The sequence below is a fragment of the Ascidia mentula genome, chromosome 8, assembly GCF_947561715.1.
Source record: "Ascidia mentula chromosome 8, kaAscMent1.1, whole genome shotgun sequence".
NCBI lineage: Eukaryota > Metazoa > Chordata > Ascidiacea > Phlebobranchia > Ascidiidae > Ascidia > Ascidia mentula.
This window is the reverse complement of record NC_138573.1, coordinates 11,605,145-11,623,866: the sequence shown is the minus strand read 5'-3', so window position 1 is coordinate 11,623,866 and position 18,722 is coordinate 11,605,145. Positions and strand designations below refer to the sequence as shown.

General features: G+C 37.8%; 2 protein-coding genes across 2 annotated transcripts; one reads left to right on the top strand and one right to left on the bottom strand.

The window, feature by feature from the left end:
- Positions 1–288: 288 nt before the first annotated feature.
- LOC145912687 (death-associated protein kinase 2-like) lies at positions 289–3,527 on the bottom strand. The gene is made up of 10 exons (XM_083000247.1): positions 3,276–3,527; positions 3,114–3,216; positions 2,921–3,039; positions 2,719–2,857; positions 2,522–2,651; positions 2,360–2,435; positions 2,140–2,292; positions 2,036–2,081; positions 832–1,444; positions 289–688 (listed from the first exon to the last, which is right to left on the bottom strand). The coding sequence occupies exons 1-10, from the start codon at positions 3,335–3,337 to the stop codon at positions 618–620; spliced, it is 1,512 nt and encodes a 503-aa protein (XP_082856373.1). The 5' UTR covers positions 3,338–3,527; the 3' UTR covers positions 289–617.
- Positions 3,528–10,730: 7,203 nt separating this feature from the next.
- On the top strand, positions 10,731–17,039 carry LOC145912689 (hydroxyproline dehydrogenase-like). The gene is made up of 8 exons (XM_083000249.1): positions 10,731–10,985; positions 11,054–11,256; positions 13,733–13,862; positions 13,926–14,009; positions 14,063–14,299; positions 14,358–14,524; positions 14,604–14,800; positions 15,291–17,039. The coding sequence occupies exons 1-8, from the start codon at positions 10,746–10,748 to the stop codon at positions 15,455–15,457; spliced, it is 1,425 nt and encodes a 474-aa protein (XP_082856375.1). The 5' UTR covers positions 10,731–10,745; the 3' UTR covers positions 15,458–17,039.
- The last annotated feature ends 1,683 nt before the right edge of the window (positions 17,040–18,722 follow it).

The following is an 18,722-nucleotide window of genomic DNA, read 5'->3' as shown; positions in this document are numbered from 1 at the left end:
CTAAATTACATTGTTTTACCAAAACAATGGAAAAATATTAGTGACTATAATCATACCCTTGAGAAAATACAAGCGTGAGATTATGATGAAACTCCTTACTGAATTGCCAGTAGCATCCCAAGAGAGTGAACGTTTAATTTTGATTGACAGCTCGCAATAGCATCTGTGGCTACGATCGCTGTTGACTTTGAGCACAGTTATGTTTGTTGACTTGGACTTCCGTGGTCTTCATAGAAGCGGTGGGTATTATAGAACAACAACAGAAACTGTCACGATGAATTTGGTGCAGATGCTGCGCAGAGCGCTCTGTGGCCAACTTTTATTAGCAATGCAGATGTGCAAGTTCAACACACACGAACGAGCTTGAAGCGAAAGCACGAGTGAAAAAAAGATATCAATGTGAAAATATCCACCTTGAAAAAAACGAAGGACAGTAAAAGTACGCAAAACGTTCACACATATTCATGTACGAACCGATTTTCTCCGCAAATAATACTGAAAATGAGAATGCTGCAATAATGAGGAGGCGAAGTGCAATTAAAATGAGGTTCAAAATGATTTCAAACTGTCTGAAAGGAGTGGCGTTGTTTGTGATATCAACCACGTCAGTGCGTAGGCTACATACAGTCCAAATTGTGGAATCGCGCCTTGCTTTGTTGAAAACGCTTCTGTAGAAGGTCGAGTCGACCTAAAAATAGGAATGACGTTGTTAAGCGGTTGCCAAGACGCGTCAATGGCAAAATGTTCGGGCTCAGTCATTCCCTATTGTTGCCCGATAACTTGTATTGACACAAAGCACGAGCATTATAAACCCATCTACGCAACACTTACCGTCGCCGAACATGGATTTCATTTGGCGCCTGGCTTTTGACCGGCCGTCAGCAAATGAGTTGAAACTATTTTCAATGTCGGCAATCCGGCGCGCCATCCGCTGGCGTAGACTTGCCACCGAATCATCGGACATAAGCGAAACGCTTTCAGAAAATACTCGCAAATCGCGTTCCAGTTCTCCGCGTTCGTGACGTAGGTCTTTAATTAAATCACGTGATCGAGACAGGTTGCTCAGTGTCTCTTCGTTTTTGTTTTCCAGCAATGAACGAGGCACCCACTGATCCTCAGTCGATGACCGCGACGAGCCTGGACTGTCACCCACGTGTATGACAGGGATTGGAATACTGCCACGCACCACATTCACCTCAACAACACGTGACGTGGCTCCCCCATCTTTCGTTTCCTCCGTGTCATCATCCGCTACTGCGTCAGCTGCATCGACGGCGTCATACTCTGCTGGTGTTGGTTTCGCACTTGGATCGCTTACAGTCACGTCACTCTGTGGCTTGTGATCGACTCCAGACGGTTGATTCCCATTTAACTCTTGACATTCCAACTGTGACGATGGCAAAGACTCGCTTGTGGGCCAGGCAGAAATGTGGTTTGAGGTGCTCTGGTTTTGGAACACATGCATCATTAGCTAGAGATAGAATTGTTGTATGTTTGCCATATTTGCTTGGCCCAGAAAATAAGTTTACTGGTATTTTTTGTAGGTTTGAAAATGTGTCCCAATGCACGCATTCTAGAATATCCCATTAAAATTTCCTATCACTGCCATTTCGCCACAGGGGTCTTTCTAAATTTCCTGGAAGTCGGTCATTAGTCTTATAAACAACCTTTCATCATTTTGCATCACAGAGTACAGGAAAATTGGCCTTACATTTATGATCTACAATTTTGGTGTTACATACCGTACATCACAACAGATTTAAAAAATATTGCATGGAAGTTTGACAATGAATGTTCAACAATTTCAAAACAATATGGTATTGGATAAAAATGGGTCCTGTGAGCTGTAAGGTTATTCAACACAGAACTGTATTGTACAGAACTGCAACCATATGTGATAATTTAATTACAATGGCTGAAATGACTAAGAGTATGGTATGTGCTGGCCATTTAGCACAGGTTGTCAAAATGTCTCATCAAATAAGAATGTAGGTGGCTAAAATACAATGCACATGACTAAAACCCAATGACTCACCTTTATCCACGGGTGATTAAGACAGTCTTTGACAGTGTATCTTTTCCTGATAAATTCAAAAATTGTGAGAATGTATCTTTTGTTTTTATAGGTTTGGTTATCACCTTTGATCTTTCACAAGAAGATGTTGTATAAAGTCTCTCGCCAAGCCACTGGTATCAGCAAAGTACTCTTCATCAAATTCATAATCAACCCTTGTAATATTTTCAAATGTTTCTGATTTGTCATCACCCAAAAATGGAGAGCATCCACTCAATCTAAAATTTGACTAGTGTGAGTTGAAAACAAAACATTATGCAGCAAATCCAGACCAAGGCAACTTACAAAATAAATGTAATTACACCAATGCTCCAACAATCTGCAGGTAATCCAATAGGTTCAAAGGCAATGATTTCAGGTGCTATAGAAACATAAGAAAGCACACACAAAAATGTCAAATAAGTTCACAATAAAAAAACAGTTGTCTGTTAAAAAAATTTCACAAACCCACAAACTCTGGAGTTCCATGCATATTTTTGTATTCCATTCCAGGAGTAATTCGCTGAGCCAAACCAAAATCAATTAGTTTGATATTATGCGGTTCAGCATCCCTGCTTAGAAGCATTATGTTTTCTGGCTGTACATGAAATAGAAAAAAAAATTTGTTTCTGACAATATATGAATAAATAAGGAAAACCTGTTACTTTTAAATCAAAGTGGGCAATGTTTCTTTCATGCAAATATTCCATTCCATTTAAAATCTGTGTCATAAACACTACTGCTTCTGGCTCCGTAAGGTATTCCTTTTCAGACAAAAAATCAAATAGTTCTCCACCAGCAACCCTATAACAAAAATTTTAGGTTTATAATTGGCTAGTAAACAACACCATAAAACAAACTACTTACATTTCAAGTATTAAAACCACTTCACTGTTACTTTCAAAAACTTCATGCAATGAAATAATGTTTCGATGCCCAATGGTTGTTAAAATGTCCACCTCTCTTTCAATATCTTCTTTTGTAACCTACAATGCAAACAATACTTTTGAACGAACCAAACTTATCAAATGTTGTTGCAAAATAAATTTTTGAACCATACCCCTCTTCTGCTTGCTTTTGCCCGCTTTTTCTTGATGAATTTGGCAGCAAATACATTTCCACTTACTTTCTCAATACATTTTCTCACAACAGCGAACTGGCCACTGATATGAAAAATTAAATGGGAAAATAATTATTTAAAAGACACCAATCCTTTCCTCACCTTCCAATTTCTTCAGTTATTTCATAAAAGTCTTCCACATTTTCTTGGCGGAATTGAACCATGTTGAATTCCAGCACAAATAGTTGAGCTGTGTGTTAACCTCATATACAAACAAAAAGGCGCTTACAGTTATATCAGTGCGAAGCAGGCCACTTAACTTCCCGGCACGTATCGCTTACATTGCGCACACAAATACGCAACTGTGCGATTTCGGCAACATGCTCTGGCTCAGCTGTTGCAGTGATCTACGTACCATGACGTCATCAACGCAAATATCCTCCCACTGTCCCGCATGACTAACGCGATAGAAAAATCTGAAATATACGTCCCAATATCTGTACCCGAATTTCAAATTTTGACACCCGAAAGTATTACGTCGGTTTTTTCCGCATTCTTTTATTGGTATATTTATGGCACGTCACTTTTTTTTTGCAAAATTGAATAGCGAAGCGACAAAATAGGGTATTACCCATAAATTTTCGTCATGTTCAAAGAATTCGTTATTTTGGGGGATAAACGGGGTTAGGTTGATTAAGGTTTTTGAAACGGCTGTTTATGTTGTTTTACCAATCCTCTTGACTTCATGAGTTGTAGAAAAAAGTCAATTCAGGCGTTCATAATATGCTGCAGATGTTTCCGGTGTGAATCACTTCGACTCGAAAACGAAAAAAAACAATACATATCCAAGTTGTTAATTGACTCCGAATCCACATCGGCCCCAAGTATTCTGAAATTTCTTAGGCTAGTGCGGCTCCATTTGCTTTCTGTACATCTCTGATAGCTTTGCAATGGTAGCGCTCTGCTAAATTAGCTGAGTAAAAGAGGTATTAGCAACAAGTTTGTCCGATAGCTTGCCATACTTAAAACAGAAGTAGATGGATACCTTTGTCTAATTTCAACTAACATACAGGATTACTTGCGTGCAAAGCGTGCTTGGAACGAGCAGCACAGTAGCCTAATTAAAGAGCTTCACTTTTTTAGGTCTTTGTACTTCGTAAACTTTCTTCAAGTTGTATCGTACTTCCGTTGACTATGAATGATCTCAGTCCAACAGGTTGTATGCATAGGCGTCGATTTTTCAACGTTTTGTAAAATATTAAGGCTGTGACTTTTCCAGGTTTTAGTAACACGCAAAAATATTTCGTCAGTCGTATCGCCCTAAACATAGGCAAACGACGCAAATTCCGTTTCGTGTTACTTTGTTTTTGTACCGAACCATGTTGTTGTTGCACTTAGTTTTCACCCTTTGATTACGGACCCCCTTACTAAAAGCGGAACATTCTTTATTTAGTCGGTCTGCAGCAGATTTAGTAATTATGAAATGACGTACATATTACGTAACAATGCCGATTCTTACCATTATGCTACAACAATTTCTGCGCTGTGTTACAATCCACGAGACACTTGTGTTTGTCATGATTGTGGCACAGTGGCAGTGATAATACAGGTCATTTGAAATGAGCTATAATGTATGTGTTTTTCCGGCAATAAGTTTTAATTTAAACGAAATCCAGGGGTGGCAATGCATACGTTGTCACCCCTGTTTGTTTGTGAGGGGTGACATGTCACCCCAGTCACCCCTAAATCGACGCCTATGGTTGTATGTACAATTTATTCTTACGAAGTGCCGTATCATGGGTCACAAAGCAAACACCATTTTCTCTTGTTACATAGGTTACAATAGAATAGAGTGCCAGGCACAGCCATTGCAAAGCGAATGATAGAAAGGAAATGACAAAGCCAAGCAAACAGAATTAAAACACTACACTGCGTTTGCGGTAGCTTAGCACGATCGTCGCCAGTGATCTTGCACAGATTTATGGCGACAATAACCAAATCCATGCAGGGCTCGACAAGCTACCTTTTTTGGCGCCACGTGCCACTTTGTAAATTATGTTAGAGGTTTAACGACATATGTGCGCAAACCAAAATACGTTGACGTATTTTTGAGTCACTACTGCGTCGCAACAAAGTATTCATGTGAAATATGAATTTAAGTGGGTAAATTCGTACAATTCCGAACGTTTTTCTTAAGTATTGGAGTATGAACTCATAAAGCACATGACGTGCAATGAAAAACCAGGGTTACTGATCCCTAACTAATTGTTTTGTTGCAACTATGTTTATCGTAGGCTATGAATGCACAATTAGTTTTGTGACAGCGAGGTTTTTATGTTGTTTGTGTTTGTTTCCGCCACTTGCTTTGTGACGTCTGGTGACTGTGACCTAACAGTGTATGTGAATGCAACATGAACTATGGCCACGTTTATTGTTGGTTATGCAACGTACTGTATTTGGGCAGGCTAACATTAGTTTATTGAGGCATTTATGTTTACAGCTGAGTTATTTAATGGCAAATAGGTTTGCGTCATAAATCATTGTTAAGAGGTTAATTGGCTTTTGCCGCCTGGATCCCCAAAAGTTGGTACGTTGTTGGTGTTGACCATGAGTAGGGATGCACCGAAAGTTCGGTTTGCCGAATTTATTCGGCCGAAACCAAGGTTTTTATAATTATTCGGTTTCGGCCGAATATTTTTGCAAAATTCGGCCGAAACCGAAACTTTTTTACTGCATGCAACACTGGTACGCAAAGTTTAGTATAGTTTAGAATCATTGTTCAAACTGTACTAGTGTGTTTTATTTGTTAATTGTCACCGAAATCAACTTTAAGCAGTTGGTACAACATTCTTTAAGTGCCAATAAAAGGTTGTATGATAGGATCAGATGCATTCTAGGACATGTTTTATTTAAATTTATTGCGATTTTAAGGAGATGGATACCAAAATTAGTTTCGGTTTATTCGGCCGAATTTGTTCCGCAACTTTTGCCGAATATTCGGTTTCGGCCGAATAAAAAAAATGCTGTTTCAGTGCATCACTAACCATGAGTATCACGGTTCCTACTTCGCGTCATCAATGGGTCTGACGTCACAATGTGTAGCGCTGCGGTAAATCATTTTGTGGGTAAATTTTTTGTTTAGACAAAGCGGAAATTGTTGAAAAATAAAAGTACCAAGCACCAAAAACGAAAATTTACGCTTAGGCGAAGAAAAATGTCTGGAATTTGTTTTCACAAATGTCCAAATGCGTTTGACACGAGGTTGTTTTATATTGTAATTTTGCAAACGCGAAGTTTTCACCTGTGTGACGCACAACAAGTGGCGTTAGAAAAAGATTTCGGAATGAAAATATTGAATGTTGTTAAATGTTAAACTGTCAGTTTAACAATATAAATAATATGTTCATAAAAAGTTTGCAAAAATGAAAGGGCACTGCAAACAGAGGACAATAAATCACGGAAAGCAAAATAGTTTGTGGAGAAACTTACATTTAGAGGCAGAAACCGAGTAACAAAATATACAGTTGTAGATTTACAGTTGACAACTACAGGTTTCTCGTGATTTTTTTTAATAATCATAATACATAAACACATTGCAATACAATTGCTGTGTTTCATGCTAATTCCAATTGTTCCAGTGCAATAATTTGTTTGTAGTCTATCTATCCAAGCTGGCATTTTTATGTCATGACAAAAAAAGGTTTCCAGATCATTTAATTGAAAAGTTAAGAACAGGACTAAGTTCTACAAACATACAAGAACTATTGTAGGGAATTCGGCTTGTCATACTTCGAAACATTTTTATTTTTTGTTTAAACTTGGTCTTTTGAAACAGCTTTTTACACTTATTTTTACACCGTCTTTCTGACGCATTTGCTATAATTATCTCGCTTGCGTTACGTCTTTCAATTTCCGCTACTTCTTCTAAGTCTCCTTTGTCGCTTAATCGCAGCAATTATTTTTTAACTAGCATGGAAATTCCCTGACTAGTAAAACACCTAACCACAAGCCAAACACTTTTATAAGCACATTATTAACCAACTCTTGCATTGTCATTTTCCATGCATGTTTGAAATAGACTTGACAGCATGAAATAGCGCAGCCTTCGACCTAAAACCTCACTGTTTTTTCCTAACATTTTCAAGTCAAATTTTTTATTTTCTGGTTACACTTAGTTAGCCAAACCAGTTGTAACTTTTAAACAATACAAAAACGCACTTGATTATGTTATGTCAGCAACAAAATCGCACACGTACAAATCAAACATGTTTGATCGCGTCGAATGGCCTTGCGTTGACGCATGGTTCGCAAGTTTCGGACGTTACGCATTCTGTGTAAAGACGGCGACGGACCGAATTTTTACGCGCGTAAACGCATACGGACGAAAACGGACCGAAACAGATCCTGTGTACAACCCACTGATCTAAAAAATCTAGAAATAGAGATTAGTGGTACAGCATAGTATTCTCCGATGGTAGTGCAACGGCTCCTCTTTTCTTTGTTTCTTTTATTCTTTTGGAGAAACTCCGTCACGCATGATTTCCAGAAGATCAAATGCGACTTTTTGCATACGAAGAGATAGGAAACGCGCAAACAATTTCGAATTACTTAAAATGTGGGTAGAGTTTTAAAACGAATTTTCAGTATGTTAAAATAAGTATTATAATGATTCGAATGGGTCAAAAAATAATAAATAAATCATTTCCGTTTTTGAAATCACACATCGTTTTTTCCGAAGAATTTTTTGAAGGCCGTATGCAAATGGAATGAAAAAGCGTAAGTATGCCACTTTACATTTGTTTTTGTTGTTAAGTGTGTTTCAACATGCCTGTGCTGACGTAATCTAACTGTGACGTAATCATGACGTAGTTTGTGAGTACTGGTATGGCTAAACCCGCTTTGTTTGTTGTAGAAAGACATTTCAAGGCAATATAACTATGTATCAATGCACTCCCAAAACTAAGTGACCAAACAAAACTAGTAGATTGTGGTATTATGTCACAAGTTCGCATGTTGCAGTTTAAAGTAAAACTCTACTTATTTTTTTTTGTTCTGTCTTCCTTTGCCTAAATTTGCATGTCCAAATTATCACATACTATTTTGCCAGAACATGACAGAAGTAAAAAATTTCAGACAATCTTCAGGATTCTCAGATGAAGAAACAAGATTTTTGTACCAATCTCCACAAATTTATATCATTTGAATTGTGTCTCTAATGAAAACATTTAATGTGTTCAAATATTAAAATTATTGTAAGTTTTATGGTGTATGATAATAAATTCTAAATCAAAAAGTATGACTAACTCCTGTCTAGTAAAACAAATCACCACACAAAAAATATACTTTGTTTAGAAACAGGATACTTTGTTTATGTACAATTGCAAAGGAAATACTCATGTCATGCTAGCATCAGAATATATTTCAACAACATGAAACCCAAAGCTTCTTTGAAAAAGACATTTTTGAATTTAAGTTAACAGGCTCATTTTGTATTGCTTATTTTTTATCTAGTTTTGTATCTCCACACTGTGAATTTTGTAAACAACAACCTAAAAGAATGCATAAATATGTTTATGTATGGCAAATACACACAAGATTACATCTACATAACAAACTGACTCACATAGAAAAAACTGTAGGTGATTATGAAACAAATATTTGTGCCTGTGGTAGTCTACTTGACTACACCAGTTTCACAAACATTATTTCAGAGCAAGCAGCACCAAAGCATTTCGACCTTTAGTCATCTGATGATGTACATTGTTTGCATAATTGCTTGTAGTTAGGAATTGAATCTTGCATGAAAATCACAATATCTAAAAAAAAACGCATTTTTACACTATAGGATACCTTACAACCATATTTCTGCCTATAAAATGACGTCATGATTACGTCACTAGATTTATTACGTCAACACAGGTATGTTTGTACAAACTTAAACCAAATAATACATAATAAGGTGGTATACTTCCATTTACACATGGTGTCCAAAAAACTGTTCCACAAAACATCACCGTATCTCGGAAAGAAGGGTAGGAAATATTTAATATTTTTAATTATTGGAATCAATAAATTCAGCCCGAATCTCGACCCACGTTTTAAGTAATTCTAATTTATATGTGAGTTTCCTATCTCTTGAAATGCAAAAAGTCGCATTTGATCTGCAGGGACCGGGTTTGCAGAGAGAACACACGCCGTTAATCTGACTCCTAAGACCATTAAAAACATCTGCCAAGAACTGCCTTTGCGGCTTTTTAATCAAAATTGAAAACGATCAAGAAACATACCTTAGATGAATACACGTAAGCACTCAATGCAACTTTCTCCCAACGACGTTTCTTAGTATGCGCGTAACTTGGGCCTCTTCGCTCAGTGAGTTCTCTATATTCGTTCTCCCTTAGCTGAAGGCAGGGTTGCCAGAATATTTTTTTTGTTTAGAGCCAAACAACACGACAAAAAAGTTTTGAAGGAAACAGAAAAGAGCCAATCGTTTAAATACTGTATCGTTTAATTTTCTGCTTCCCTAACATATGTTAAATTGTATTTACAGGCAAATTACATTCATGTGGTAGAGCAACATAAAATCTGCTGCTGAAAATTATGTTGAAAATGGAGCAAAAAATTCAGGCTGTATTTGTGGAAAAATGAATCGTTTTAAGTGTCCAATCATTCGTGATTTTATGTAAGATCCATCCCATATCTACAAATTTTGATCAAAATTAGTCTCCGAAAAAATGGATTAGCCATCCCCCTAGGGCCATTTGTCCCCCTGGTTACAAGTAATCGTTCAACTACCCACTCATTTGCATTTTTTACAAGTTCCAACTCTTCTCTATGCAATGGCATCAAATTTAGTTGCTGAAAAGTGTCAAAGCCCTCCTCCCAGGACTGTTTATACCCCCCTGTTGGTCATATGATCTTCCAGGACGCCCAAAAAGTCCTTGCTCTGTACAGTCTCATCCAGGAGCAAAATTTTATTTTTTAACTTTGAAGAATTTTAGGTCCCTATGTAAGTCACAAGACCCATCAACGGTCATTGGGAAACAAGCGGAACAGTCGCTAGATGCATTACAGCTGAGGGCCTTGAAAACAGGATTTCTCCAATTTAATACCCAAATAGGTCCTTAAGGCCGTGGCGGTATTTATAATATCATCGAAATGAGAAAAAATGCGAATACGGACGGATTATTAAAAAACGTCGATGTGAAATTAAAACCAAAAGCCGATTTGCACATATGCCAGGGATTAACCCATACGTCGGATAGACACGAAGCGATGGACCCAAAATACCATATGCGCATTGTACGCGACATAAATGCAATACACAAAGAATAACATAAAGTTCTGCTGCCGATCTCCTGGAAGTCATGCGTGACGGAGACAACCAAGAGGAGCCGTTGCACTACCTATGTTTGCATGCTTCGTTGCATTTGCGTATTTTAGTTGTGTGTTGAATTAGGTTCAGAATTATGCGTGCGAAACTTGATCTTGACCAGTTAAAAAAAGTATTTTTTTGTGTCGAGTATTCTGATAATGTCAGAACAAACAATGTAATAAACGTCAGTTTTGAAGATAGTGTTGCATCACCTGTACATTCTTTTTTTTTCAAAGGAATGAAATTGTGTGGTTAATATGCTACGTTATTGGTGCCAGAAGAATTGTTTCACAACAAAATTACTACCTGGCTTGGCTTTATCTACAAAGAGCTTCTACAGAACCTCTCCAAATGTTAAAGTAGAATCCCAAAACTTGAAGCAGCAACAAAATGTTAACAATCTACAAAAAGTGAAAAAGCCAACAAGTCAACTTATTTTGACAGCAATTATTTTGAAAATTTGCTCCTTTAAATTTTTGGTGAATTATGGAGAGAAGGTATAAACAAAAATATTTTGGACATATTGTTTTGCAATACACATGAGACTTTGCATTGTGCCTTTCAGCTTCTAAAGACATCCAATCAAGTGTTTGGCAAGTCTTTTGCACACCAATTGCTTAAGACAACATTTTACCGACAGTTTTGTATTGGAAATTCAACAGAAGAGATATGCAGACAATGTAAAATCATAAAACAAGTTAACATGTTTCCACTACTTTGTATAACAGATGAGGAAGAAAGCAACCCATCCCCAAACAAGGAATTTGTGTAAGTTATGCTGCATTTTAAATTAAACATTTGACAGATTTAATAGTGTAAGCACAAGACCAATGTATGCCAAAAAACTAGATGTCTTTTTGTATACTAATAACCAAAGGCGTATCCAGGATTTTTTAAAGGGGGTGGTCCAAATTTTTTTGGGAATTCTCCGATTTTTTGTGAACAAAGGTTAATTGTGGTCGAGAATCGCAAAATACGAACGCCAGTGTTCGCGCCAAACGTCACAAACGGTGGCTTCCAGGCTTGCGCAATTGTGTAAAGCTATGGAACACTCCATTCGAGTATTTGCGGTAGGGCTTGCGCCGTAGTTTTACCACGACTACTTTCAAAGAAAGGCTTGAATATATTTGTAACCAAAAGGGATCAAACGTGGGCTCAAAAAAACAAACAAATAAAAACTATTTTTAAAGCAGTAGTCTTATATTCCTATTTGCACCTTTGCTAGCGCTAACAGTTGTTTTCAACATGCGTGATATTGGCAACGTGTTTAACAACTAAACTAATTGACTTTCACGCAAGTAAACCGCTTGCCATTACAACAACGTGACCACCAAAAAAACGACGTTTCGTCCTTAGACTGACTAAAAATGACACTTGTTTCGAAACAATGCAACATGTTTGGTAACAATGCCTAGTGTTCGGTAACAGCGTTCCCTGTTTGGAAACCATGGCGAATGCAAGCACGATGCGGTTTTTAGGTCAACGTTAAAGAAAATTTCTGGTTTTCACGCGGATTTTGACAAAAAAATAAAGTGGCGTTTGTTTAGCTATAAAAACAGACAAAAATATTTCAGGCCGCATCTCTGTATTTCTATGGAAAAGACTTCCTTGGTTGGGAAATGCCCTTCTCAAACTCTGTCCTGCGTAACAGAGTAAAATTATATGTAACAATGCAATGGGTCATGCATGGGCGCCAGTGTTTTGGTTGAATGAGCGCAGATGCTGTTGCCAGGGCAATTTTCAGCGTGTTTGGGGCAGTTTTACTATGGTTTTCAGGGTTATTAGTCAGGCAGTAAATTGGTAGAGGGTGCTGTTGAATGTAGCTGAAAAACTACCCAAATATTGAGGTAGATTTTGTGGAAAAATGCATCACAGAAAGTATGTTCAATTTGTGATTTTCTGTTAGTCCCGATCCTTGACTAGGAATTCTGGACCAGAGGGATGTTAGTTGACAAAAAAAAATCGCCAGTTAGCAAAAGTTTGAACGCGCGTTACTCGGCCACCTTACGAGATAGCGACATGATATTTGTACACGATATAGTTCATAAGGCTGAAGTTTGTAACGATACCAAAATTATTAAAAAAAACATATTCATATTCGGTTATTAATATGATATGCGTATTATGACATAAGTTGCGAAAACAAGATTCGCTGGCAAAAATTTTGAAGCAGAGCATTCTACGCGCTTAACCCTTTCAAACGATATTATAATATTTGACAAATTCGATGGGGGAAATGAAGAAATATGAATTCATATTTTACAAACATGAAAAAATGGTGGTCCGATGTACACTTTCGTCGATAAAACCTTGCACAAACTTTGGCCCAAGCTGTTCTTTTGCAAAAACAATCTAATACCCTCCTGCTATCGAATGAAATCAAAATTTAACATAGTAAGCCAGGGTGGCTGTGTGAAATTCAACGATAACTTGCTTCAACCCGACCGTCGCCCGCCGCTCGTTTAAGCCACCAAGCCATATGCATACGCGCCATACACTTTCGTCGATAAAACCTTGCACAAACCTTGGCCCAAGCTGTTCTTTTGCAAAAACAATCTTATACCCTCCTGCTATCGAATGAAATCAAAATTTAACATATTAAGCCAGGGTGGCTATGTGAAATTCAACGATAACTTACTCCAACCCGTCCGTCGCCCGCCGCTCGTTCAAGCCATGTGCATACGCGCCATACACTTTCGTCGATAAAACCTTGAAAAAATGAATCACAGAAAGTACCCTCCATTTGCGATTATGTAAAGCCACCAACCCTCCTCTACACAATTTATTAAGAATTAGATGTCTTGTAACTGTTTTGCCCCCCCTCCCCCCCCCCCCAAGGGCTGTTTGTACCCCCTCTAGGACTGACAATTTAGCAGTTAGCCTTTGCAAAACCCCCCAATGTGCTGTCTTAATGCAGCTGCAATCAATTTTTTTTCTGTTCAGCAATAGTAGTCCACCTCCATGAGTCATCAGACCCGGCAATTGTTTGTGGCAAACAAGAAAAACTGTAACTAGGTGCACAATGACAAATGACTTTTCAATTTTTAGGATTTAATTGTGAGATGCGGCCTTCACAAAAGGGGGAGTCCGAACCCCTCGGACACCCCCCCCTTGGATACTCCCATGCTAAGAACCATTGAGAGAAAAAAACTTATGTTAGCATTTAAACAAAAAAAAAACATTTTAATATTGCTTTTTGTCAAGGTTAGTTGTATTTAAAATTTGTTTCACAACAAAATTGTAGGGAGGCATGGTATGAAAATAACAAAAAAAAGATGATGAGATGTATAGATCTAACTTGCATGGCAATGGAATCTATTACACCAAAACAAGTACAAATGAAGCTGACTGCCCTAATTGATGCTGCTATATTAGTGAGAATTTAATATTTGTTTAGTCAAAAGATCACTTTTCAATATTTAAAAAAATATAATTAGAAAAAGCTGTCCCCTGCAATTGAGCTAAAGATAACAGATGGTATAAATAAATGGATTCAAGGATATCTTTTTGGCAAACCTGAGGTAAGTTTAATATCATATTTTATTTATGTATTTTTTGATCCCATCCTTTCTAGGAAATAAAAAGCAACCAAATGGCCTATTTAACTACTGAAGAGTTGCAGCATGCATCACATGGTATCCAACGATTCATAGATATTTGCTCATATGCTGCAAAGAAAGAAGTGGCAATTTTGGTTGATGGAGAATATGTTGACATTAATCCAGCTATTAACCACATTTGCTGTCAAATGATGCTATGTTTCAATAGAACTGCTCCAGTTGTACAATGTACATATCAATGCTACCTCAAAGTATGTTGTATAGGGATTTAAGGTGTTTCACTAACTAAACAGCACACATTTAAAATAGGATTTGGAAACAGAACTGGAAAAACATAAAAAGTTCTGTACGATTTCTTGTTTGCACTTTGGTGGAAAAATAGTTCGTGGTGCCTATTTGGAATCAGAGCGTAAAAGAGCCAAACTTTTTGACACTCCCTCTCCAGTGTATGATACATGGGAAGAAACTAATCAAACGTGAGTGCAAATATATCTTTGTTAATCTATCATTACATTAATAGCCATCAAATTTTTAATAAGAGCATTACTGATTTAGTTACAACAGAGTTGTTGCCAAACTTCTGCAAGAGATTTCAGAAAACAGAAAATTCCATGTAACAGTTGCAACTCATAATGTGGAAAGTATTAATCAGGCAATGAATGAGATTTATAAACTTAAACTCCCCAATGCATCCAATCAAGTTGTGTTTGCGCAGTTGTATGGACTTTCTAATCACTTGTCTTTGATGTTGGGTAGGTAAAATCTTTTGTGCATATTTGAAATATGAAATGAATAAAAAACAAAATGCCTCAATTTAACAATAACAACAAAAAACTTCCTCAGCGCAGCCTAGCTGAATAGCAGGTGAAACGCCTGCCAATAAAACTTACATTTCATTGTGCCAAAAGAACAGATTAACTAAAATACAATATGCCTGACAGCAACATAATAACCAAAAATGTTACAGGATTTGTTCATAATTATATATGTGATTATATTCCTAGAACTCCAGAAGGAGTAAAAGAATGATCAGCGCCAGTATAAGACCTTTATTTATAAACAGAAATATTTATTTCGCCTATTGGCATCCTCTTAAACTGGCGTTGATCGTTCTTTTAATCCTTTTGGAGTTCTAGGAATATAACATTGATTTGTGAATACAGATCCGTCGGTCACCGACTTGCACAGGCTGATTCCTGTAGTCACTTTCTGACATTTTCTCTATTATATATATGATTACAGTCAACAATGGCTTTAAAGTATACAAGTCCTCACCTATTGGATCAGTGGAAGAGACTATCCCTTACATGATTAGACGTGCAAAAGAGAACAATAGTGTTATTCAGAACAGCAGAGGAGAGCGAAAATTGATAGTAAGAGAAATTTTGTCACGCTTGCGTTTCTTTTAGTAAAGTTACCATGTTTTTAGTTATCCATTTGGTGCAATTGCATAGCATAGTGCACATTTTTAATTTTTTCCTATATTTTCATGAAAGACAATGTCATAGATTTTATGAAAGCTTATAAATATTTTTGTCTGTGAGTGCAATTTGCAAACTATTCAGATACTGCCCTTTGTGTTATACCTTCAAGTGCATTAAGTGACTTATTTTGAATAAAGATTATCTATTAATTTAGCTAAATTGTGCGACAAATCCTTCCCTCCATAAGCGCCTGTACATTGTTTGTTGCATGTACTTTGTTGTATATTCGGTCACAATGGTCAACAAATTCTTCCCTTCGTCGAATTGTGCGACAAATCCACGTTCAACACATTCTTCCCTCCATAAGCGCCTGTACATTGTTTGTTGCATGTACTTTGTAGTATATTCGGTCATCATGGTCAACAAATTCTTCCCTTCGTCGAATTGTGCGACAAATCCACGTTCAACACATTCTTCCCTCCATAAGCGCCTGTACATTGTTTGTTGCATGTACTTTGTTGTATATTCGGTCATAATGGTCAACAAATTCTTCCCTTCGTCGATTTGTGCGACAAATCTTTCCCTCCGTTAAATTCTGCGACAATCCTTCCCTCCATAAGCGTCTGTACAATGTTTGTTGCATATACTTTGTAGTATATTCGGTCGTTCTTATGAGAACGCACAAATTTCCGGAGAAAAGCGTAATTGGAATCTCGTAGCCAATAAGATGGCAGGGATTTCCCATTCGGTGAGCGACGGGAAAAGGCGAAAAATGACTCATGGGGCGTGGAATTGGTAGCGGTGCACAACAACGAACGCATTGACCAGAGTGCATTGGGCAATACTAATTCCCATTGAGTAACTGGCATGTTGTTAGAACGCAAACATAGACGAACTGCTTTCCATATAATGCCATTAAATAGTTCCACTTGCGAATTACTAAGCGGACGCAATGCCACGTTGGAGCAAATAATCTTTTAACTCAGAAGATATAAAGGATCTACCGCGGTCCGAATGAACGTAACTGGGCAAACCACACAGAGAAAATAATGTTTTAAAACATCTTACAACAGTGGTTGATAACATATTCGCACAAGGAAAAACAAATGGAAAACTCTCAACAGATATCCTTTCCCATTCTATTTGAATAAGCCGGTAATAAGTTAACTTAACGTTTTGATGTTGAGTCCTATTCAAATTCACCACCAACTTCCCCATCATGTCCACTGATGCCCAACCAAGCTTGACTGAAGTCGAACATTTCGAAAAATCCTCTCTGCATTCCGTCCAAACCCAGGAGAAGAACAAAGGCGCTTTTGAAGGTTACGCACAGGAGAAAGTTTGAAGGAGGTCTCGAATTTTTCAAAAGAAAAACTAAAGCATGTCGACACTGCTAAGAAGAATCCCCTTCCGACGCAACAAGAAATCGAAGCTGAAAAGGAAAGTGGTTTGTAAAAGTGACGTTTCCCTTAGCTCTCAAGCCCCACCCACCGCTTCGCATTGAATATTTGCTACATATCGAAAAGGCACATTTGTCTTGTTTGTTATTCAACAATTACCGCTTTTTCCCTAAACAAACTCACTTTGTCTTTGCCTAATGTGCTCGTACATTGTACGTGTGAATGTCCCCTTGTAACCCCCCACCCCACAGTAGTGCTGTTGTTTCTTCGTAACCACAACTGCTTTCGTTGTTTCCTTTTAAAAAGCTTTAAAAAACTTTGACCGTCGCAACTTCAAAGTTAAACTACGTTAAAAAAATGTAAAAAATGTCTGATCAACGCCAACCTTCGTTGTGTTGCGCTGTAGCGCCATTTGACGGAGAAAAAAGAATGCAGCATCATGCCATATGTGCCCGCTAGATGGCAGTGTGGTACGAGGCTTTGCACGTGAAACCGCCTAATTTCTGTGAGTAATTTATTCAGATGCGACGTGTGCATACAACTACAAATCTTTTCCCACAGGTGTGTCGCCTTAATTAATGTAGCATCAGACGGTGAATGAATAGAACCTAGGCTTTAGTTCTGCACAAACTTTACACGAAGTACAAGCTCGCCTGACATCACTCGTTGAGAAAGACAAATTTTTAGACCGTACGAAATGCAATAAACGCGTTACCAGGGTGGCATAATCCTGCATGTATATCCATAAGCGAGGATGGAAAAACGGTAGAATAAGTTGCTCGAGTAAACGTGTCCGGGCCAATATTGTCTTTTCCAGGCCGGTATCGTATTTCATATGAATAAGAAGCAAGCTCCAATCTCCAGCATTGAATTTTGCTGTTCTTGATTTTGGATCGACGACGATTGTCCATCATGAACGAAACTGAACGTTGATCTGCAATAATAACAAAGGGAGCTCGGGCCAACAAATGACCCCACTTTCTCACAGCCTCTATTATAGAAGTTGCTTCCTTTTCGACTGCCGGGTAAAACCGTTCACTTCCTTGGAGAACACGAGACCAGAATGCAACAGGTCGTCCTACTTGGTTAAGTGTGGCGGAGATAGCAACATCGGATGCGTCGCATTCAACTACGAAAGTCTGATGCTCATCGATGGCTGTCAATGCCGCACGTTCGATATCCATTTTCAACTTTTTTAAATCTTGAACAGACGCACAATCCAGAGGAAAGGTCTTGACTTGTCTTAGCCGATGAACTTTATTTGCGAAGTCTTTAATCCACTTGGAATAATATGCAAACAATCCAAGTACACGCTGCAACGATCGTTTGTTTGAGGGTGGCATGAGAGAGTGGAGTGGCTCCAATCGATCAGCATCAGGCGCAATGGTACCATTTCCAACATTGCATGGTCCAAGAATATTGATTTTAGTCACGTTGGAAACAGTTTTCGCGTCATTTAGTGTGAAGTTACGTGATGCTATGGCACTGAAAAATGCTTTTACATTGCGATCATGTTCTTCCTTTGTAAATATATAAACAACAAAGGTAGATATATACGTGACGTGCAAATGTGATCAAACACGATGAATTTGACCCGTGATTGATGCTTTCAATTGATTTATGTCCCACTGAGTTTTTACTGTTGCGCCTTTTTGTAATTTTTCGTGGTGTAATATTCTGTGGTCTTTGGTTTCGCTTCTGTGTTTGTTTTTATTTTCTGAAGAAACCTGGTCGTTCGGACAGACAACACGTGAGAAAAATGCCATCATTTCAAAAAGAAGATGTATCTGAGTTGTTGTTTTTTTTTTGAAGAATTCGTCATGTTGACTGGTGGTCAAAATATATTTTCA

Coding starts and splice junctions, on each gene's coding strand:
- LOC145912687 (XM_083000247.1), bottom strand. CDS start 3,337: ATGGTTCAATTCCGCCAAGAAAATGTGGAAGACTTTTATGAAATAACT. Junction 3,040..3,113: donor CAAAAGCAAGCAGAAGAGGG/GTATGGTTCAAA, acceptor TTTGCATTGTAG/GTTACAAAAGAAGATATTGA. Junction 689..831: donor GAAATCCATGTTCGGCGACG/GTAAGTGTTGCG, acceptor TCCTATTTTTAG/GTCGACTCGACCTTCTACAG.
- LOC145912689 (XM_083000249.1), top strand. CDS start 10,746: ATGCTACGTTATTGGTGCCAGAAGAATTGTTTCACAACAAAATTACTA. Junction 14,010..14,062: donor ATCTTTTTGGCAAACCTGAG/GTAAGTTTAATA, acceptor CATCCTTTCTAG/GAAATAAAAAGCAACCAAAT. Junction 14,300..14,357: donor CATATCAATGCTACCTCAAA/GTATGTTGTATA, acceptor CATTTAAAATAG/GATTTGGAAACAGAACTGGA.